The sequence below is a fragment of the Rhincodon typus genome, chromosome 22 (assembly GCF_021869965.1).
Source record: "Rhincodon typus isolate 14 chromosome 22, sRhiTyp1.1, whole genome shotgun sequence".
In the NCBI taxonomy this organism is placed as follows: Eukaryota; Metazoa; Chordata; class Chondrichthyes; order Orectolobiformes; family Rhincodontidae; genus Rhincodon; species Rhincodon typus.
Window position 1 is genome coordinate 25723793 of NC_063353.1, and position 23697 is coordinate 25747489.

General features: G+C 40.2%; 1 protein-coding gene across 1 annotated transcript in view; it reads left to right on the plus strand.

The window, feature by feature from the left end:
* The window catches only part of LOC109931996 (voltage-dependent calcium channel subunit alpha-2/delta-1), a 612802-nt gene that overhangs the window by 52850 nt on the left and 536255 nt on the right, over nt 1–23697 (plus strand). The window contains exons 2-3 of the mRNA XM_048609958.1: nt 1197–1278; nt 3731–3847. Coding sequence (XP_048465915.1) covers nt 1197–1278; nt 3731–3847 — 199 coding nt within the window. The remainder of the gene's footprint in view (nt 1–1196; nt 1279–3730; nt 3848–23697) is intronic.

Below are 23697 nucleotides of genomic sequence, written 5' to 3' on the forward strand. Positions count from 1 at the left end.
AGAGACAAGTTGACCGTCCTGGCTAGCATTTCCAATGGTTGGGAGGAACAAGCAGGTGGAGGCAAAGGACCCAACCACCTCTGCAGTCCCATGAGAGGACCCTGTCGAAGGGCATGTGTGTGTTGCTGCTCCTTTGGCTGGCCATCACTCTATCTTCTTGTGAAGGGGTGGGGGGCATCTGGACTAGGGTCAAGGCTAAATGAGCTTCCTAGGAAATGGTTTGGAAGGTCATTTTATGAGCTGCTTCATGGCTTTAACTTTGAAATACCTGCTTTTAGGAGAGTTGCATCTAAGGCCAAAGTGTTCCTCCTTCCTTTTACAAAGAGGGCTGTACATGCATATGTAAGTGCGCACAGTGGATATCAACACAGTAGCCCATTAGCCTCTACTTAACAGTGCTTATTGGGTTGAGACCCATTTGCACTAAATGATTATGAGCCTCCTTATCTCATCAGTGAAGTATCCTGAATGGATTTGACCTGCTTCAGTCACCTCAAACCAATTTCATTGAGTCAACCTTTGCTAGGCATCAGGCCCTTCATTAGTAATTTTTACCCCCCTGCTCCTTCAAACTCAAAGCAAGACATTTTTCACTAACACAATAAACTAGCTTACTTGTTTATTAAGAATTCTGAATGCCTTATGGAAAGGGCTGATATTTAGATCCATTAATGAGTCCTATTCTATATATTTTGCTTATGTTCTGTTCACAGACGCACACCGTAAGAATAGAATTCTATTCCAGATGAATACATGGGAGCATAGGAACATGTACAGCCCATTCAGCTGCTCACCTAGCATTCAATCATATCATGACTGATTTGGACCTTCATTTCATATATCCCCTTTGATCCATATTTTTAATGCCATTACATACCAAAAATGTATTGACCTAATTGGTGAAACGCAACAGCCACAACCTGTCAGGACAGAGTTTCAGATTTTCGCCCCTTGTTGTGGGAAAATTGTATACAAGGGAGATCGTGTGCTGAAGTAACAGCTTTCACAAGGGCTCAGGGGAAAATTCTTACATTTAGTATGTCATTCTGTAGAAGAAGCTGTGACACTACTGACTGTCTTCAATGTGTTGATGCCAAGCAGAGATTTATGTGAAGAAAATATGTCAGCTGTAATGTACATTTGCAACAATCAATTCCAAAAGCCATTGATCTAATCGAAAATCTTGTACCTTGCAGTATACGGTCATGGGCGGAGAAAATGAAGGATGACCTCGTGAAGTTGGTGCGCTCTTCGAGTGGAGTGGATCAGATGGAACAGGTAAAAAGAACCAACATCAGGTTTACTCAGCTACAGGGTCCCACAAAATTCTGTTCTGTGCTGTTGAGCCTCAGTTCCTTTATCAAAATTGAGTTATTTCTGTCTTTCCAACTGACTGCACCAATCCTTTACCTTATCAATTGGCAATTCACCACTACCCAGTGAGAATCTTGCCTCTCTGCATGTGAAAAGTGTAAAAGATGGGTCCATTAGAACAATTTAAAGGAATTTTACAGGGATTTGAGTGATATGGACTATGGAAAGATACGTGACAGAATCCAGCAATATGCATCTCAACATTGAAATCATCACACTATATTTTATGATTTTCACAAGTGGCATTGCGAAATTCTCGCCAGGCAGCATCAAGTTGCTAATTGACTGTGATTAATGCTTGTTAGGGGCCTTGTTAATGGCCCAACTTGCCTCATTAATATCGCAGTTGCAATCTAGCCAAACTTGCTCAACAAATTAGCTGTTGGGAAAACATAAGCTATAAACCAGCGCAGGTACCTGATGAGTTGAACTCGCCCTTTGCTCCAAATGACTTCCATGGTGGATACTGGGCACTGACCTCACAAGGTACTCGGCATGAACATTCTGTGTCCATGTACATTGGCATATGTCAGCCTCTAAGAATCCCTGAGGTACATTTCTGATCCACTTAGAGGATGCATCTGTACTTCCATGCTGCACTTCAGACTGCATCAGCAACTATCATTCTCAAGTTGCTGCAAGGACACTTTAAGCTCAGGTACATGTGGCCTTGTGCATGGACTGGACCAAGCTGCATCTCTTGGCACTTCGTATTGACCCACTCTGAGCCTACCTGAATGCTAACAGCATTCCCACCTTGCCTTGCCTCAAAGCGGGTGGTGATCAGAATGATGGACAGTGCAACGCCTGTCTCGTTGCTTTCTGCCCTATTGTCGGTTACCTTCCTCGTAGACTCAAAGACAGGCAGATAATGTGGAAGACAAAAGTTGGTGGCACAGCGGTTTGTGCTGGTGTTGGTGCGAGGTGTCCAGAGTGAGTAGGTGATGCAGAGGGCTTGAAGGATTCCTGGCGTCATGGGTGGGTGTGGGTAAGGGTGTAAGGGCAAGTCAATAATGAGGGTGATAGAGCATGAGCTTTACTGGGAGATGGGTACAGTAGCAAAGATAGGGTGTCTGTGAAGAAAATGGGATTTATTCTGGTGGTGTGGACAAAATATTCTACAGTACAGCGCATCCCTCCACATGACTGGCACTGCTGTAACCTTGGACCAGTCTGACATGCTGTGGTGTTGTAGCCTCCATTGTAGTACTGACGTACCCTGTGCATTACCTTATCCAGCAGGAATTCCAGGTCCCTGAGAGTACAGCAGATGCAGATTGACCCCGACTGCAATTCCCAGGACAAGTACCAGACAGTGTAACTGTGGAGTGACAGTGCTTGTCCGAGTACACTATGGGTTTTTAAAGATCTCCCTGTGCCAGGGTACTGCTCAATTCCAGGGTATTTGGTGAGTGGGAAGTTATTCCAGAAAAGGTGCATGGCAAAATGGGGTGGAAATTGGACATGATATTCAAAATCAAACCAGTCGGGACCATCTGCCATTAACCTAAGCGCCGGACATGACAATAGTTAAAACAGATCTGTCACCCCTGCAAAGTCCTCCTTACTAACATCTGGGGACTGTGCCAAGATTGAGGGAGCTGTCTCACAGACTAGTCAAGCAACAGCTTGACGGAGTTATTCTCACAGAAACATACCTTACAGACAATGTCCCGGACACCACTATCACCGTCCCTGGAGATGCCCTGTCCCACTGGCAGAACAGATCCAGCAGAGGTGGCAGCACAGTGGTATACAGTTGGGAGGGATTTGCCTTGGGAGTCCTCAACATTGACTTTGGAATCCATGAAATCTCATGGCTTCAGGTTAAACATGGGCAAGGAAACCTCCTGCTGGTTACCATATACCATCTCCCCTCAGTGATGAACTGGTACTCCTCCGTATTGAACAACACTTGGAGGATACACTGAGGGTGACAAGAGTGCGAAATGTACTTTGGGTGAGGGATTTCAATGTACATTGCCAAGAGTGGCTTGGTAGCAGCACTACTGATCGAACTGGTTGGGTCCTAAAGGACATAGCTGGTAGATTGGGTCTGCAGCAGGTGGTGAGGGAACCAACAAGAGAGAAAAACATACCTGACCTCATCTTTACCATACTGCCTTACAAATCTCAACACTGTACATTGCACTTAAATGGAACCTACACTGGCAGAGATACCATCTGTAACTAAGGTCCTTGTGCGTAGTCCCATATTCTTCTGAGTTAATCCATTCCTGGTGCAATGGTTTCACTAACTTGGAGTTGTTTTCCCATGTCCCTCTATAAATGCAACTTTTTGTACCTAAAGGATAGTGGCCTCAAATCACATTTGTTTCACATTTTTATTTTGCAGATTTACTTGAAAAACAGACAATACTACACAGTTGAAACAAACAATGCTCGGCGTTTGGTAGAAAGTGCAGCGAGAGAAATTGAAAAACTTTTAAGTAACAAAGTGGAAGCCCTGAAAGTGAGTACAGGAACTCTGCTAATATTCAATGTGCATTTTAATGATCACTTTAAAATGTTTTAACAGAAGCTATGGGCTTGCTGAGTTTTGAGTGTTTTCAACAGCAATGATGTGTATAGGTTTGTATAGAAAGGCATGGAAATGTAGTGTTAAAGATTTAAGCAGACATGATTATAGCATTGGTTATCACTTGTAAAGTAAAAAGAATTTGAATTATGTCCAGCAATCCTGTTAGTGAAGCAATATTGAATGGTTTTGAATATTTGTTTATTAGCAAACAGTTACAGCATTATTAATGTGTGTATTCTTTAAAAAGCATTAACAATATTTTGTAGATAATGTTACTGAGCACTGATGGTTGGATGTGAGGCATTGTCATGTCTGATATCATTTATCCACTATAACCAGATTGATATTTCCCAGATGGAATTTCTCTGTTATCCCCAGGATCTTTATTACGTGAATAAGTGGAATATTGAATGGTATTTCTAACGCTGGTTTATAAATTCCTTTTTCCTAAGGGTGGCACGGTTGGCTCACTGATTAGCACTGCTGCCTCACAGTGCCAGAGACCCAGTTCAGTTCCACCCTCGGGCGACTGTCTGTGTGGAGTTTGCACATTCTCCCTGTGTCTATGTGCGTTTCCTCTGGGTGCTCCGGTTTCCTCCCACAGTCCAAAGATGTGCAGGTTAGGTGGATTGGCCATGCAAAATTGCCCTTAGTGTTCAGGGATGTGTAAGTTAGGTGGATTAGCCATGGGAAATGCAGGGTTACAGGGAAAAGGATAGGGGAATAGGTCTAGGTGCGATGCTCTTCAGAGAGTCGGTGTGGACTTGTTGGGCCAATTGGCCTGTTTCCACACTGTAGGGATTCTATGATTCATTAGTATATTTCTCTGCTGTAATTCTTACGGTAAAACAGTAAAATATCTTGAAGAGAAAAGACTTTTAATTCCTGCATTTCAACTTATTGTCTATTAGAATTCATTCAAGTCTCCAAATTCATATGTTGTATAACTTTTGAAATGACAAATTTTGTTGAAAGAGAGATTATTGTTGAGAAGTGGGTGTAACAGAATTGGTTGTTTGATGCCTGAGCTTTATTCACCTTAGGAGTAGGAAGAAAAAGAAAAACTGCACCTGAAATTTAATGAAAACATTGGAAATGTATAGCAGCTGGAATAACATCTGTAAACAGAAAGAAAATGTTAATGCCTGGGAATGCTTCCTTCGAATTACCTCAGAGTAGTGACCACTCCCAAAATGTTAAGAGACAACAAGGTGCAGGGCTGGATGAACACAGCAGGCCAAGCAGCATCATAGGAGCAGAGAGGCTGACGTTTCGGGCCTAGACCCTTCATCAGAAAAGGGGGAGGGGAAGGGGGTTTTGAAATAAATAGGGAGAGAGTGGGAGGCGGATAGAAGAGGGATAGAGGAGAGGATAGGTGGAGAGGAAACAAAATGTTAATGTGTCTTTTCTCTTTGTAGATGCTAATGGTTGCACAGTCAGCATGGTGCTCCATTCAGACCCTACAGGCTAGCAGACAAGAGCAATAAAGCTGATTGATTGCTCTGGAGTATTCTTATCAGGCAAACAGAAACTTTATTTGTGGGGATTACTCAATAATGTAGCTTGGAAACTGTTACTCAAGGTGATGGGTTCTGTGTGTCAAACGCCTGACTAGTCTAACAAAACACGTAGTTTTACGTTACGAGCTCACAATGAGTCACTGCAATTTACAGTTTAGAGTACTGCTTTGCACAAATATTGATCAGATTTAATCATTTACAGGTCTGTATTTGAAATGCTGTTTTTTAAACATTGATTTCTATTAAGATCAAGACCAAGAAAAGAATGATGTCATGAGAAGTTTTATTCAAGTTTTTATACTGGATAGAAAAGACATACCGTGACAATTCAATTATTTTGATTAGGTCATAATAGTTTGGCCTGGCCATTGGTATGAGAAAATGTATCAGATTTGTAGAGGAACAGAAAAGAAGACAATTTAATATTTGATATTAGAATTAGGACTTAGTCTCCCATGTAAAATACGTTACGTAAAGGAAGATAGAAAATAGAGGAAAATGCATAAACCTTATTAATTATTTTTCAGAATAAAGCTGACCTCCATATTATAGAGATGCTGTACAAGGCTATAGTTAGGTTACAAATGTAGTGTTATTCCATGTTTGATTCCAGCAATGAAGTAAACCTTAGATGCCTGAAAAGCAAATTAATGAACTTGTATTTTCGTTCATTTTCAGCAAAGGGCATTGAAGCAGTCCATGGTGTTAGTAAAAGAGCAATCCTTTAGGGACAACTGTGACGTATTTCCCATTGTGTTTCTGTAATGTGAATTGTGGAGAAGTGATGTTCGGCAACATTTCTTGCATTTACATAAGTTAAAATCAGTGCTTATCCTGAAGTGGAATACATTCTGACTACATTTTCATGAATCCAAGATGTTTCCAATCAGATAAGAGGGTCGATAAGGAGGATGTGGTGGTGTCATGGTAATACCACTGGACTATTAATCCAGAAACTCAGACTAATGTTCTGTTGGGGGTTTTGAGTTTGAATTCCACCATGGGAGAGGGTGAAATTTGAATTCAATAAAATCTGGAATTTATAGCTAGCCTCGTGACATCCATTGTTGATTGTCATTAAAAATGTACCTGGTCCACTAATGTACTTTAGGGAAGGAAATCTGCCATCCTTACCTGGTCTGGCCTACATATGACTCCAGACCCACAGCAATGTGTTTGACTTTTGAATACTATGTGACCAATTACAGATGGACAATAAATGCTGGTCCAGCCAGGGACTCGCACATCGAACGAAGAAGAAAAAAATGGATTCAGTCCATCATGATCTGAACTAAAGAACAACAAATAGAAAATAATGTATCAATAAGGTACCTGACAAGTTACCTCTTAGAAGTATCTAGAAGCCATTCGATGAAATAAGGAAAATAAACTTTGACCATGACTTTCAGTTGCAACGGAACTGCATAAAAATCAAGAGCTCAGATATGAGGTAATGATGAGCAAGTTTCGGACAGATGCTGCAAAGTATTTATTTCCATGCAGGGCAATCACCAGTTGGAAAGGTTTGCCAACCACAGAACTTGAGGAGAGAACAATATAATGTACTTAAGAAGTGTCTAGCTGTTGCACTAGGATCACAAAAGTATTGGTATTCTGGAAGAAGGCAATCCAGTGGATTATATTTTGAAATCTCTTACTCAGAAAACAGTGGAGGGTGAGTCATAGACTTATTCAAGGCAGAGTTAGTTAGGTTTTTGATAGTCAAGGGAGTTGAGGGTTATTGGGGGGGACACACAGAATGTAATTCAGATCAGGACCATATCAGCTTTGAACTTATTGAATGGTGGTATTTGAAACCTATTCTATGAAATGGTTAATAAAATAAGTGCTGTGATAGTATGTGTGAAACAAAATCCAAGTTAGTGTAAAAGTTTGATAATAAACATTGACCTTTTTGTTTCAACTCAGAGCCATGATGCATCTCCATACTAAGAAAAAGTTAGTTACATTATTTTGGAAAGGAATATTGATAATATCCTCTCAATAGTCATGACAAATCCTATAAAACAGCTGGTAACAGATTGTATTCAGAAATTTTTTGTAATATCTTACTTGCTTAGATGTATATATTGTACAACTTTAAGTGGATAATTAACATCTACATGTCTGATATGCATTTAGCCTGTTAATAGCTTTGTTTCTTCACACTCATTGCACACCATGTTACAAGGCCTAGGAAGATTAAATTCAGTCATTCATAAATGTCCTACTTAAGTAGAATGGTCTAAAATTGCTCATGTCTGAACAGGCAATGTTGTAGAATAAACTCATTTACTCATTTTGAATTGAAACGGGGAAACAAATTGTCATTGAAATGAGAGGGGAGTGATGGTGGCAAGGCCACTGAATGTCGGTCAATTATACAATCCCTCAAAACTACGAGCAGAAATTAACAACAAATAAATCTGTGCATCTGAGTGTAAAAACATCTCATATACAGCATAACAGTAGGTATAGCGGAAAAAAAAATCCACGTGCATCTAGACCCCTGTCATGAAGTAATTCTGCTCATTACATTGCTTACTGTTCAGTGGTCACCTGATTATGGCACCTGCATTGCCATGACATCTGCTTTCCTGCTAAGGGCTGTAATTAGGAAGTTTAGCTCCTGGGTGGAGGAGGAAGAACAGAAATGACATTGGTTTAATTACTTTTTCAAGGTAATTACAAGTTTCTCTTTCTTTCCCAAAGATTTACTTTCCGCCTTCTGCGGGGACCTGCTTCGAGCTTGAGCTTGGCTGTTTCGCCTGGGCAGCATGGCACATTGTATCATGAAGCATGATGCAGTGATGATGCCATTCTGTGGAACAGTGCTCCACTAAAATTATATAGATTATGCAGCTATAATTTTACTTCTTAGACCTGAATCCAGCCTGGAATATTTGGCGTTCACTTTATCTTCATTGTAAGACATAAAGCAATTACAGTTATAGACGGAGATGAAATGGCCATTCAAAAGATTTCCTTGTCCAAATGAGCGATAAGACAATTCCGGGTACAAATGTGATTTTACAAGCGTGATTTAGGGGGCTAAGGTGGTTTACTGGAGCATGTGTTCAAAACTCACAATGGCAGATACTGAAATTTCAATTCAATTAGTAAAAATCTGGAAGTATTAGTAAAGCTAGTCTAATGCTGATCATGATACCCTTGTCATTTGTTGTAAAAAGCCATCTGGTCCACTGATGTCCTTTAGGAAGTAAAAATCTGATGTCCTCACCGGGTCTGGCCTATATGTGACAGCAATGTGCTTAGCTCTTAAATGGTCTCTGAACTGGCCTAACAAGCTGCTCAGTTGTGTCTAACTGCCAAAATACAAAATATGAAAGGAATGAAACCGGACAGATCACTTGGCAACAATAAAGGCACTGAAAACAACAATAGCACATCCTCCTCTTTGACGGTCTCTCAGCTTCAAGGATGACTTGCTTCCACAGTGGGGATTGGCTCTGTGGTGGCTGAATCGTCCAATCCTGGAGCCACAGACTCTGCCTCAGGTAGGGGGAGCAGGTTTTTTAGAGGAGGATATGGGTGGGACACTCTGGAATATGCTCGCACTTTCTGCTGCTGGCTCTTGGCCTCCACATGCTCCACTTGGGTGGCACACAAAGTGTTTGGTTCCTTCGTGGATGCTTCTTCTCTGGTTTGTGCATTCTAGAGGAAGTGATTCCCACATGACCTTGCATTTGTTTAGGGAGGATTTCAGCATTTTCTCTGCCTTCCTAGAAATCATTTAGCAGTGCAGAGCTCAAATTAAAGCATGTGTTTTGGGGAGTCCTGTGTCGGGCATGTGGTCAATGTGGCCCACCCATCATAACTGGTCAAGTGTGACAACTGCCTCAGTACTGGGGATACTGGCCTGGGAGAGGATGCTCATATTATTCTGCTTATCCTGCCAGTGGATTTACAGGATTTTGTGAAGAGAGTGCTGATGATAACTCTCCAGGGCTTTGAGCTATCTGCTGTTTGTGGTCCATGTTTCTGAGGCAAACAGGAAGCTGGGGACCATGGCTGCTGTATGGACCATGAACTTGGTGCTGGGTTTGAGAGCTCAGATGTCTAACACTCGGTACCTCAGATGTCCAAAGACTGTACAGGCACATTTGAGTCAGTGTTGGGTTTCATTAGCCTATTGGATTTCAATGGTACATACAGGATTGATCCTGCAAAGTCTGACTCATTAACATCTGGGGGCTTGTGCCAAAATTGGAGAGCTGTCTCACAGACAAATCAAGCAGCAAACTGACTGTCATTCTCAGAGAATCAAACTTTAAGATGATGTCCCATGTACCACCATCATTATCCCTGGGTATTTTTTGTTCCACTGACAGAACAGACCCACCAGAAGTGGTTGCACAGTAGCATACAGACAATGGAGGATGCACTGAGAGCAGCAAGGGCACACATTGTTCTCCATGTGAGAACTGCAATATCCATGACCAAATATGGCTCAGTAATACCACGACTGATCAAGTTGACTGAGTTCTAAAAGACATGGTTGCTAGACTGTGCGTGTGGCAAATTGTATTGGAACCCACAAAAGGGACCTTGTCCTCAATAATCTATCATAGCAGAAGCATTTATTCATTAAATGTTTGGTAGGAGTGACCATTGCAATCCTATGAAGACAAAGTTCATATTGACATTGAGATTTTATTTAATCATTTCTTTTTTTTAAATTTATTCATTTACAGGTTGAGGGCATTGTCGACGAAGGCAGCATTTATTGCCCATCCCTAATTGCCCAGAGGGCAGATAATAGTCAACCACTTTGCTGTGGGTCTGGAGTAACATGTAGGCCAGACCAGGTAAGGATGGTAGTTTCCTTCCCTAGTGAACTAGATGGCTTTTCCAACAATTGGCAATGGATTCATGGTCATCATTAGACTCTTAATTCCAGATTTTTTTTTTATTGAATTCAAATTCCACTATCTGCCGTGGTGGGATTCAAACCCAGGTCCCCAGAACGTTATCTGGGTCTCTTGATTAACAGTTCAGTGCTAATACCACTAGGCCATCACTTCCCTTTCCATTTTATTGCGTGGCATTACCACTGTGCTAAATGGGACTTTACACAGAATCAATAGCTCAAAACTAAGCATCCATGAGCTGCTGTAGGACAATAGTAGCAGCAGAATTGCATTAAACCACATTCTAATCTCAAGGCTTGGCATATTGCTTGTTCTACCATTCCTACTAAACTAATGGATCAACCGGATTTAATGAAGAGTGGAAGAAGGCATACTGGGAGCAGCAGCAGGCATGCCTAAAAATGAGATGTCAACTTGGTGAAGCTGCAATATTTACAACTACAATTGCAAACTAAATAGCAAAAGCAGAATGCAATAAACAGAGTTAACAACTCTACAACTAATTCATGAGATCTCATCTCTGCAATCCTGCCACATCCATTTAGGATGGTATCAGATAATTAAACAACTCACTGGAGGAGGGGGCTGCACAAATATTCCTGTCCTCAAAGATGGGACAGCCCAGCACAGCAGTGCAAAAGTTAAGGCTGAAGCATTTGGAAATGTCTTCAGCCAGAAGTGCTGAGTGGATTATCCATCTCGGCTTCTACCGGAGGACTCCAGAATCACAGATGCCAGTCTTCAGCCAATTCAGTTCATTCCATGAAATATCAAAAAATGTCTGAAGGTCCTGAATACCGTAAAGTGCACGGTCTATGAAATATTCTGACAACTCCAGAAATAGCAGCACTCTTAGCCAATTCACTTACAACACGTTATCTACCTGGAATGTGGGAAATTTCCGAGGTATGTCCTGTCCTCAAAAAGCAAGACAAATCCACCTCGGCCAATTACAACCCTTTAAGTCTCCTCTCCATCACCATCAAAGTGATGGAAAGGGTTGTCAACAGTGCTACCAAGCAGCACTTAATAATAACCTGCTTAAACCTGGGTTTTGCCAGAGCCACGCCTGATCTCACCACAGCCTTGATCCAAATACGGGAAAAAAACTGAACCAAAGAGGGAAAGTGAGGATGACTGCCCACAACATCAAGGTCACATTTGATCAAATGTGACATCAAGGAGCCCTAGCAAACCAGGAGACAATGGAAATCAGGGTGGGGGAGGATGGGAAATCTGCACTGGTTGGAGCCATACCCAGTACAAAGGATGATAATTATGTGGACAGTACAGGACATTATTACAGGAGTTCCTCAGGGTAGTGTCCTAGGCTCTACAATCTTCAGCTTAATCATCAATAACTTTCTCTCAGATGCAAGGTCAGTGAAGGGGATTTTCGCTGATGATTGCATAATGTTCTGGAGTGTTCACAACTCTTAAGGTACTGAAGCAGCCTGTGTCTAAATGCAGCAGATCAGCTTGGGCTGATAAGTGTCAAGTAACTCCCTCCCTAACGACATTATGCATTTACGTATTGCAAATTCAAGAAGGCAGCTCACATCACCTTCTTGAGGGCAATTTGTCATGGTCAGTCAGTGCTGGCCCAGCCAGTGATGCCCATGTTTCATTAGTGAATAAAAAAATTTGATCTACGTAAGTGCCAGGCAATGCCCATCTCCAAGAAAGGAAAATGCAACCATCTCCCCTTGATGATCAATGGCAGAAGCATTGTTGAATCCTGCCACTATCAATATCTTGGGGGGTTACCATTGACAAGAAACAGAACTGAACCAGACATATAAATACTCTGGCTGCAAGAGCATGTGAGCGGTTTGGAATTCTGTGGTGAGTAACTTACCTTTTAACTCCACAGAGCTTGTCCCATCTAAAAGGCTCAGGTCTGGAGTTTGATGGAATACTCTCCACTTGCCTGGATGAGCTCAGCTCCAGCAATATTGTAGTATTGCAGCGAGCTTGTTTAACTTTTATGCTGTTTACCACTGGTGCACAGTTGTCGTAGTGTGTATTATTTGCAAGATGCGCTGCATCAAATCATTAAGAATCTGTAGATAGTTGCTTCCAAACCCATGACCGCTACTGCCTTGAAGGAGCAGTGCAGCAGATGCATAGGAACACCAATTACTGAAAGTTCTCCTCCATCCTGACTTGGAACTATGTTGGTGCTCCTTCACTGTAACTGTCACAGCATCAAAATTCTGGAACTGCCTCCTGAACTGAAGAGTGGGTGCACCTGCAAGACATGAAGGTTCAGGAAGGGAACTCACCACTACTTTCTTAAGCTCAATTAGTGATGGGCAATAAATGCTGGTCTAGCCAGCAATGCCCATGAACAGTGAATGAGAAGAAGTTTTACAGGATTTATTAATTTTATTACAAAAAGTACAAATGAATGATGTTGAATAGTAAGGTAGTAGTTTCCATCAGAATAAAAGCTCATACTCCTGGATGACAGGGCGCAAGACTCCTGTTCTGTTGACTGAAGTTTTCCTTCTCTCTTCATACTGCACATGTAACCACTAAAGGTTACTGCCTATTAATCCTTTCTAGCCACTATCCCTGTGCGTGATCAGAGACATCATAAACTCTGATTGACTTGCCAGTACAAGAACAGCATTTGATCAATCTCTGGATAGGCAGTGTGTTCCCAATTTTTAATTTTTTTCAATGGCGATGATCATCTTGCTGATATTGCTTCCTATTATATCCTGACTAGATCTTTAAAATGTCAATCACTTTGGAAAGGTCATTACCATCTTTTAAAGATCTTTACTTCTTTACTTGAGAGATATAGATCACATGATTGACAAGAATTCTCTTCAGATCATACCAGATTAACAAACCTGACCATAGTACTAAAGCACGAGAACTGAGGTAATAAAGTACCATTGCAAGATACAGCAAAATGCATAAAGGTCAAAGTAACCATACAAAACTAATCACAGGATTTAACTTCAACCAAATTTATGCGCCTGTTGTAGACTTTAACCAATGTAGGATATAGCTGTGTAAGGAACCTGAAGTTGTTTTCACTGTGAAATAATTTAGCCGTGTCCTATGATTCAGCACTTGTCCATAAATGCAGCAGTGGGTTATCTCCACCATTTGTTTATCTTGACCAGTCTTACTTAACATACAGACATATATGTTACAGTATTTTATAGAATACAATTGAACAAATCAGTCCAAAATAACTAACCTAAAATGAATTACTGAAAAATAAACTTGATCCTCCAAGGGGGATGAGGATACTCCTCTCTGCCAATGCTTACACCTCCTAAATGATGGCTGCGAGTTTGCTGTTGTCAGTAGGAGAAAACTGTCAGTGGTCACCATTATCAGTCTTCAGAAACTGACAACTCCTGGAGTCTCCATGAGTGCAATTAAAATCCAGAAATTTCTGTTAGTGATTCTGTGGTTCTCCAGAGGGCACACTGTTGAGGTAATCCCAGAATTAAATCATTAGGAATTATTTAACTGATCAGAAATTTCACTGGGTTGCTGTTAGTCACATTGCAAAAATGACACACCTTGTTTAATGATGTACAACTGGATTTTCTTCTTAACTAATTTAAAAATTACTCCTAAACTGCCTCCCCACTCCTGAATGAGTAATGTTATGTTTGTTGGATATCAATTTTTTCCATTCTGATTGGAAATTCCACTGTTTCAAAATCAAATACCGTTTGTTATACTTTCTTTTACTTAACTTCCATGTGCATGTCCGTATTGATTACTTCGACTACTTGTAAAGTTGAAAAGTAAAAGTTGAAGGGATCCTGGATTTTCTACATCTTGGTTTCTATGTTTCTGTAGTTTGCTTCTATATCATTACTCTGCTTGATGATATGACTGCAGCTGAAGGCCTCAAGATCTCTTTGACTTGGCAGTAGATTCAATCTGATCTTTGTAAAAAAGAGATCCATGAGACAGAAATCACCAGATCCATGTGGACAGCTTTCTCCAAGATCATTACCAGGTACCATTGCTTCACCACCAACTGCAAATCCAATCTGTTAGAATTAAGGAAGAATTATGTGGTAACCTACTGCAAGAAACTGCCAGTGTTCAGTAGTAAATGACAATCTCACTCTTAGAGCATACAAAGAGTATTTCAGGCGATTTTATATTAGCAAGTACCGCAGGAAGCTTGGCATTAATGTATATTGCTGTGGGACAATAGAGCTTTGCTCAGCATTTGACAGTTATATGCTTCCTGTAACAGCTGAGTGCCGAATGGCCTGTTTCCACACTGTAGGGATTCACCACTACTTTCTTAGTCTGTTTTACTTTTTAAAGACTGACAGTTTAGAGGTTTGTTGACATGAACGGGAACTGATTTCCCATTATATCATATCAACTAAATGAACAAGTAACATGAGAGGAGAATGCTCTGGTGAGAGAACTGGCTCAGAAATATCCTAATATCAGGGGGAATAAGGCAATGAGTGAGCACCTTCATCACTGGGTTTTCATATTAATATGACATGCATTTGAAATAGTGTTTTGAAAGAAATGCTGCTTTGAAGAAACAATAAAGTAGGAATTTAGAATATAAACAAAGAACTATGTGAAAGCATAAGGTAGACAATTGTTTTATCCTTTTGTTTACACAAAAGATATCCGTTGTATTTATTAATTGTTCATTCTTGGATATGGATTGTATTGGCTGGGCCAGCATTTATTATACATTCCTAACTGTCCTTGAGAAGGTTTCCTTCTTGAACCTCTATCGTCCTTGCTGTTAGGAAGGGAGTGCCAAGACTTTGACACACATGACAGTGGAGGAATGACAATATAATTCCAAGTCATGATGGTCTTGTTGGGGAATGCGTTGATGGTGATGCTTTTATGTATCTGCTGCCCTTGTCCTTCTAGGTGTTAGAGTACATGGGTTTGGAAGGTGCTGTCAAAGAAGTCCTGGTGAGTTGGCGCAGTGCATCTTGAGGATAGTCCACATGGACACCATTGTATCAGTGGTAGAGGGAATAAGTATTGAAGTCATAGGTGGAGTGTCAATCAAGTTTGCTGTTTTGCCTTGAATGATGTTCATATTCTTGAGTGTTACTAGAGTTGTACTCATTCAGGGGAGTGGATAATATTCCACTGCTCTCCTGACTTGTGCATTTTAAATGGATGGGAATTGAGGAGAAAGGAGATAAGTTATTCACAAATTTCCTACCTGCTGCTCTTGTAGCCAGAGTATTCATATGATTAGTCAGTTCAGTTTCTGGTCAATGGCAACTGCCAGGATTTTAATGTTGGAAAGTTTACCGATGAGAATGCCATTGAATATCAAGGGGAGATGGTTAGATTCTGTCTCTCTTGTTTCAGATTGTCAAAGCCTGGCAAATGTATGGCATGCATTTTACTGTCAGTCCAATTCTGGATTTAGTCCAAATCTTGCTGCATATGGACATGGGCTGCTTTAGTATTTGAGGACTGAAAAATAATGCTGAACGTTGTGCAGTTAACAGCAAACATTATGACGGAGAGAAAATTTTTGAAGATGTAAAATTCTCCCTTTTTTTAGTCAAATGCTGACTTGCTGTCTGACTGGACCTGCTAATTTGCTGTTTTGACAAACGGTTTGAACTTGGTAATGCTCAGCTGAAAGAGATGCTTACTTCTACATTACAATTCTTAGTTATTCTCTTTAGCTGGTGAAAAATGATAGTAGAGCCAATCCTTACTGAGTCTTAAATGTACTTATATAGTGAAACATTCCAAGCATACACTTTCTAACACAACCTTACCATAGTTTCATTATCTCTTTCTATGTGTTCAATTTTTATATTTTCTGGTCAATTTGTTTGGTGATGTAATAACACCAGTCTTGAACCTGGGTTTCCTAGCTCAGAGGTAGGGACATTACCACTCCACTGCAAGACCCTACTTTGTATGTGTTCAATTTATTTTCTAATCAACTTGTTCAGAGATGTAGTTACACACGTCTGGAGCAGTGGGACTTGAACCCAGGTCTCCTGGTTTAGAGGTAGGGACACTACCATTGCAACACAAGAGCTTTTTTAAATGTGTTCAGAGGAAATCCCAATGAATGCCTTCACCTGGATTTTGTTTAACACATTGATATGCAGTTAACATCAGTCACTCTCTCGTTTATTTACTTTCCGCAGGACCTCCCACATCTATCACTGTGCTTCTCAATTTTATTCTTCTCTGTCTGGCTTTGTTCCCATCAATAGCTCTTCAGTCAGCACACTTAATGTGATTTAATGAAGTCGTTGTGAGGATGGTTAGGTACATTGGATTAGTACACTGTTATTACACCTTTTGGGAATTGTTTCTTAAGTCAGCCCTTGACAGATGGGATGAAAGCCTCTTGCCATTAGAATGCAGCCCAGGGATGAAAATTCCTGCACTTTGCCAGTTGTGTTCTACATAGAGCATATTTTTGTTTGGGTCAGCCCTGCTCCCAGTTGGCATTGCTTCACCTCACTGAGCAGTTCTTAATTCACCTTGTTGCTCCAAGTCTGATATTCTGTGTGAAATTCACAATTACGGTTGAGGCTATAATGAGTGATGTGTTTGGAATAGTGTGGAAAGAACTTTACTGTGCACCTGATTTGATCTTTCTTGATGCTGGTTCTCAAAAACTGAAAGGTATGTCATTCTCAGAACTGTTGTCCTGCACTTTGATAAGCACAAGGAAAACACCAAAGTTAACTATGTTTGAAACAATCAGAATATAACACAGTCACTGCAATTTAACACATAATTGTATTACAATTGATACATAGAAGGTTATGAAATAAGTTTGGTATTGAGTGAATTTGGTATTTAATTTAACTCAGAATGGAGGCCCACAATTGTGACTGATGCTTCTCTAGTTACTATTCATGTTTGAATCCTACTGATATAGTAAATGTTTATGTGGTGTCAGGGTAGACGTGGCATAATTAAGCCAATAGGAATTAGTTTGTGTGGATCTGATTGTATGTAGGGTGGATCATTTGGTTTTGGATTTGCAGCAGGAGAGTGGGTAAAAGTTATAATTCATCAACATACTCAAGACAGTGACGGCTTGAAATTGAAGTTTTAAAGAATTAAAAAGAGACATCATGAGACTGGGGGTCCACAGAGAGGAACTCACTCTGAAGTGGCCTACTTTACTGTATACATTTCCAATTAAAAGACTGTACTATCATTTTCTGTATTTTACATCACCTTATGAAATTGTATTTGAGACTGCATACATTCTATTTTTGGCAGATGACATGGCTGTTCATCTTTAAAAGCTCACGAGTACTGTACTCAAGGGTTAAGTACAATTCATCAGATGGTGGTAGAAAGCTTGTCAGGTGTGTGTACACATAGATATATATTTTAAAATAATGTGGACTGAATTATTGTTAACTCAGTTGTTAGCATGTATTGATAAATTACCGTTGAACACAGTTGTGGTATGTGAGCGATCTTTACATTTTTTTAAAATAAAGAATTACTGTGGTGCCTACAGAGATTTTTTTTCACTTTTATGGCTGTGTGAACACGTTGCTTGAGATTGAGAGGATGGGTGTTTGTAACAGCTGCTGCTTGGTAATTGAAAGGGTTCTTGATGGCTGATAGGCAATGGTCTGGTACACAGATGTGAGAGCTTCTGTCATCTCTGACACTGATGCTCAAAGCTACTGGCAAAGCACAAGCATTGCTCACTGCTGCTGAGTGGACCTGCTGGCTATGCTCCTTAAGAGAGAGTCATTGACGTCAGCAGAGCCAGTTGAAAATGAAGGCAGCCAGGTGGTTTTGTTAGTGCCTAGGAAAGCACTCAGCAATTCCTGTTCTCTGAGGGGATGCACACACGCAGCCAGTATTAATCCAATTACAGGCCTGGGCAATTAACCCTGAAAGGTGCTAGGTATTATACAGGACAAAAACATGGCTGAGAATGGAGTAATGAGATCTAAAAATGGTGCAGAGAAACCCTACGATGCTGTTTAAAAATTGCAGTTGTATTTTTGTACCAGATATCAAAATGGATCTATTTATGTTCCAGTGTAGAAAACTCTGAATGTTCTGTGGGCACTAACCTCTCTGTCATCGTCTTTAAAGGGATGCAGCCTTATTGATTTTTGGTTTTAGCAATGAATAAAATGCATCCTAATCCATCTTGAAGAGTATTGAGTTCTGTTATGTTGTGTTCTGAACCTTCAGCTCGACTGGGATGATATATGTGTGTGCAGCATTAGGGTTGTGGCAGGGCAGATTAACACATGCAGAGCCAGCAAGCTATGACACCCCTCTAACACGTAACCACACTGCAGAAAAGCTGGATAATATATTGTAATGTGATTTGCTTTCTTATTACCTCCATATGTAGACATGCAACAAACCAGTTTCTTGATGTAGGTTTTGGTAAAGGCTTGTATTTTAATCAATCAGAGGGGGAAGGGGAAGTTCTTAGCTAAAATTCATGAATCTGTCTCTGCATTGTGCAACTTACAACACTTCTTTGAAATTGCATTTAAACAACTTATAAGTAAGAATTACTGTTAATATTAGGTGTTGGAGATTTAAGGGATTTGAGCTGGTACAACTCTACAGCTCCCATGGAACTCTCTATTCCTCTGACTCTTGACTTCTTGATCATCCTGCCCTCCTTCTTCCCACTTAGGACCCAAGTCTGGAATCCCTTCTGTATCTCTGACTTCCCTATCTTCGCTGCATTTTGAAGACTGATTTGAAAATGCATCTTTGATAAAACTTTCGATCAGTTCTCCGAACAACCCCTTCTCTGGCACAATGATTCTGTTTATGAAGGGCCCTGGAATATTTTTCTCTGTACATTTATGGTATGCAAATGCCAGTTGTTTCAGCGAGATTCCTATTGTCCATTACTTTAACAGATGCTGTTTTTGAATTGATATTGTAAGGAATTGAGATATGTTACATGGTCATATTAAGCCTTCTTTTGCTAATAACACTAAATCCTTTCCAGCCTCCGTTCTTAATGCAGGCTATTGGTGTTAGAAGGAATTGCTGTCTAAAACGGCAGTTTGTGAATATTCATAATTTTATTGTTTACAAAGAATAACTTCTCAAATGTCAAAGGAAAGCTAGCACTGGAATTTACATCAGTTTTTGAAACTTAACTAGAAGTTTCTGGAGTCTGGCTAACTAAGACCAAAGACCATAACAACTAGGAACAGGAGTAAGCTGTTTGGCTCCTTGATTATGCTTCGTCATTTAGCAAGATCGTGGCTGATCTGACACTCCTCATGTCCACCCTTCTGCCCTTTCCCCATAACTCTGGATTCCCATGCTGATCAAGAAAGTATCTATCTCAGCCTTAAATATACAAAAGGACTCTGTACCCCTCTCGCTGGCTCTCTCTTGCAAGGAACTCCAAAGATTCACAGCCCTCTGAGAGAAGAAATTGCTCCTCATTCCTCATCTCAGTCTTCAGTTGGTGTCCCTTAATATTTTTGTGGTTGTAAGCCCTGATATATTTACAATTAGCACTGTAAGGCTTGAATGGGACTAACACTTGGAGATCATTATTATGAGTTCTTAATGAATAATAATTGAATTATAGATGGTTTGAAACAAGAATGGGAAATTGTACAAGGCTTTAATAGGCAAATGTGTACAGATATTTAATCTCAGCTTCACAGATTGCTTTGAAACAAATTTTATTTTACTATCCTCTACACCTTATTTGCATTTCTTAGTGCATTATGTGAACAGATAAAATGATATTCCAGGGTGTTCTAGAGAATCTTATGTTCTCAACATCAGGGTTTGATTCCTATTCAAGCATTCAGGCCAAGTGAAGCCAAAGCTGTTTACTTCTTTATTGGCTACACATTTCAGCTATTTTCTTTCTATTTTCTACATTAGTTGATTTAAGATTACATAACTGCACCCTTAACAGACATGAAAGATATTCAGGGAGCCCCTAAAAATATTAGGATTAATCTCCCAGGATTAATTGTGTGATGTTTTCTTGCTCATGGAAGGGAAGATTTATATTTTTATTGGAAAAGAAACATACATATTCTTAAAACTAAAAGCTTAATGTTTAAAGAAGATGGTTCACATATGTTTCCTGAAAGAGGTGTATTTGAATCCTTCCCTCAGGTGGCTGTCCCCTGTGGATACCCAGATGGCAAGCTGCCAGTTTCCATATAGTTAATAGGGTACAGTATCAGTAAAAGCCAGTTTCTGTAACTCAAGGAAAGAGGAAAACTTGGGAAGAAACCTATCCATTCGATCACCAAAACTTCATTAGCATTGATAGAGATGGATAGAGACCGAAGCATTTCATCAAAGTGGATTATCTGGGTGTGCCAAATGTAAACAGGGCAAATTGAATATGTGATACCTTTTGTATAGTCCATCATAAACATTATTAACACTGGCAATATTTTTAGATCAAATCAGCCTTGTATTTGAGTGGGTCAGAAATCTGAAACCATGTGATTTGCTGTTAATTAGGTACAATTAGTGTAAATGTGTATATATGCAGTACTCCCTCAATCTGTGTATTGCATGTTTGACCCTAAAATGCAGTGTGTATCTCAAAGTCAGCTTCGAAAAGGGAATAGTAAATATTTGTATTTTTATAGCATTGTGTGACATTTTCAAACTGTCTTGAAGCACTTACTGCAGTAACTTTCTTTATTTATACCTTGTTTACATTCTAAGTATGGAAACGTTATGTCAGTAAATGTGAGCTTTTCCAAAGCACAAGTTAAATAAAATGAATGCCTTGCTCATCTACTTCATCATTAGAACACAAGGGAACTTCTTGATAACTCCCTGATTCTTGTTTGGACCAAAAGTGCTTAAAAACAAGACAACAGTGGTTCGACACTACCACAGTACAGTAGAACTACTCATCAGCTTTGTTTAAAATTAAGCCCGATGTGATATCTGTATAAATCAACTGTTTGAGCTTAGAGTGATTATCAGTGATAGACAGAACTGTGTTTACAATCAATATGCGACTGCGTCATTGCCCGACTTGAGACAAATAAATCCTTTATGAATGATGCCTTGTTTAATTAGGATGTCTAAAAAAGCAGGATGTTAAGAAAAGATTAGACTTGTTAACAAAGATGCATGACTAAAAGAATGTAAGCAGCTGGACAAACTGATCAAGGGAAGCTTGTGCTAATCATGCAGTAATAGATTGTTTTGTATTGTGCAATTAGTAATGTGGGGGGAGTTTCTCCTCTGCATTTGATATGGCTGCTATACCTACGATAAACAGGAAAGTTCATACTGCACATCAGTAATAAGTGGAATCTTTTATTTTCTCCCAAAATATGTAGATCTACAAAACTTGGGGGTACAGTTGTTTCCCAATTCAGAAAACCAGTATGTAACAATTCTTTTGTATGGGGGAATTAAATTTAATATTTCCAAGTTTGCTGATTGTAGTGATGGTAATGAGGCCAGCCAGGTGGACCTCATAGAATATGAGTTCCCTGATTGGGGCTATTAACCTGGTCCAATCAGGGAGCCCAGGCTGAGAAGATATTAACAGGAGTGTCAAAAGTTCTGTTCACTCTGAAAGCTGCTCTGAGAAGGCTGGAACAGTGTCAAGCACAGTGCATGTGTAAATAAAGGGTGACTTGCTGATGGGATACCAGCCTGTATGGTGTTATTTAACAGATGACACAAAATTAGGTGGGATTGTGAGTGGTGAGGATGATGTAATGAGGCTTCAAGGTGATTCAGACAAGTTGGGCGAGTGGAAAAATGCATGGCAGATGGAGTATAAAATAGATAAATGTGAAGCTATCCACTTTGTTAGGAAAAACAGAATGGCAGAGAATCGTTTAGATGGTGACAAACTGGGATAAGTTGGATGTATAAAGAGACTTGGCATCCTTGTATTCTGGAAGCAAGCATGAAGGTGCAGCAAGCAGCTAGGAAGGCAAATGGTATGTTGGCCTTCACTGCAAAAGGGTTTGGGTACAGGAGCAAGGAAATATTACTGCATCTGGAATTCTTTCCCTAATGGTACAGTGGGTTATCCCATAGCACATGGACTTCAGCAGTTCAAGAAGGAAGCTCACACCACCTTCTCAAGGGCAAGTAGGGATGGGCAACAAATGCTGGCCCGCCAGTGATGCCCACATCCCAGAAATGAATACATTTTAAAAAAAGCTGTACAGGGGCATGGAGACACCACCCTGGTTTCCGACATAGAGGTTGTTTGGAGCAAGCAGTGAGCTGAAGCTATCAGGTGCTCATTGGTTTCCTCCTTGAATTTTCCCAACTTTGGTGCTTTGGTGAGTTTGTTAAGGTGGTATGCTGAATATTAATGAAGCAGGTTGTGGCATGTACAAGGATTTAATAAACATTGATCCCCATCAGCTGGCACCTTGCTGCTGCCTAGTGAGAGTTTTGCCACGCTGTTTGTGAAAAGCACAAGGATATAGAGTGAGATGACATTGAGATGGGCCTTGCCCTAATTGTCACCTGACTCTGCCACATAACTGGCTATAGCCCACGTCAATCAGACTTCTATATATTTCTGCCCAGTAGAAAGAAAATCATTGGTGCAAACATTTTCCTTATTACAGTGCTGAACTGCATCAAATGGCTTCCCAGTATTCCTATGTGCATCCATGTGTTTTGTAATCAAATCCCAGAGGATGGTCCACTGTAGGATTCACTATTTTCTGTAATTCTGAGTGTTTCAGCAGTTGAAAAGTGTTTGTGTGTATATTTAGCTATGAATGTGACTGCTGTCTTGATTTAATATTTATTTGAAAGCTCTTGGTTGGAAGTACAAGAACTACACGTATGGAAGATAAGTTGATAATAACAAAAATGCAGCAAAATGCTCAAATTCAGAGTCTTCAAAATGTTATAATTTTTTCATAGGGTGTAGGCATCACTGACTAGGCCTGCATTTGTTAAGCATCCTAATTGCGATTGAGAGGTCAGTGGTGGGCCATTGACTTGAACCAATGCGTATGATGTAGGGAAACGCACAGCACTGATGAGGAATGATTTCCAAGATTTTGACACAGTGACAGTGAAGAAGCAGTGATATAATTCCAAGCCAGGGTAGTGTGTGGCTTGGAGGGGAATTGATAGTTGATTGTGTTCCCATGCATTTGTGGGCCTAATGGTTAATTTCTCTTTCATTGGACATGGTCATTGTCTGGCATGAATGTAACTTGTTAGCTTAATATGGCCTTTTACAGCAATCAATGTTGGACATGTTCCAGGTTCGTTGATTGAATTTAAATTGCAACATCTGCCATAGCGGGATTTGTACCCATGACTCCAGAGCCTTAGCCTGGGTCACAGAACTACTAGTTCATTTTTATTGGCTGTCCTAATTATCCTTGAGAAAGTGATGATGAGT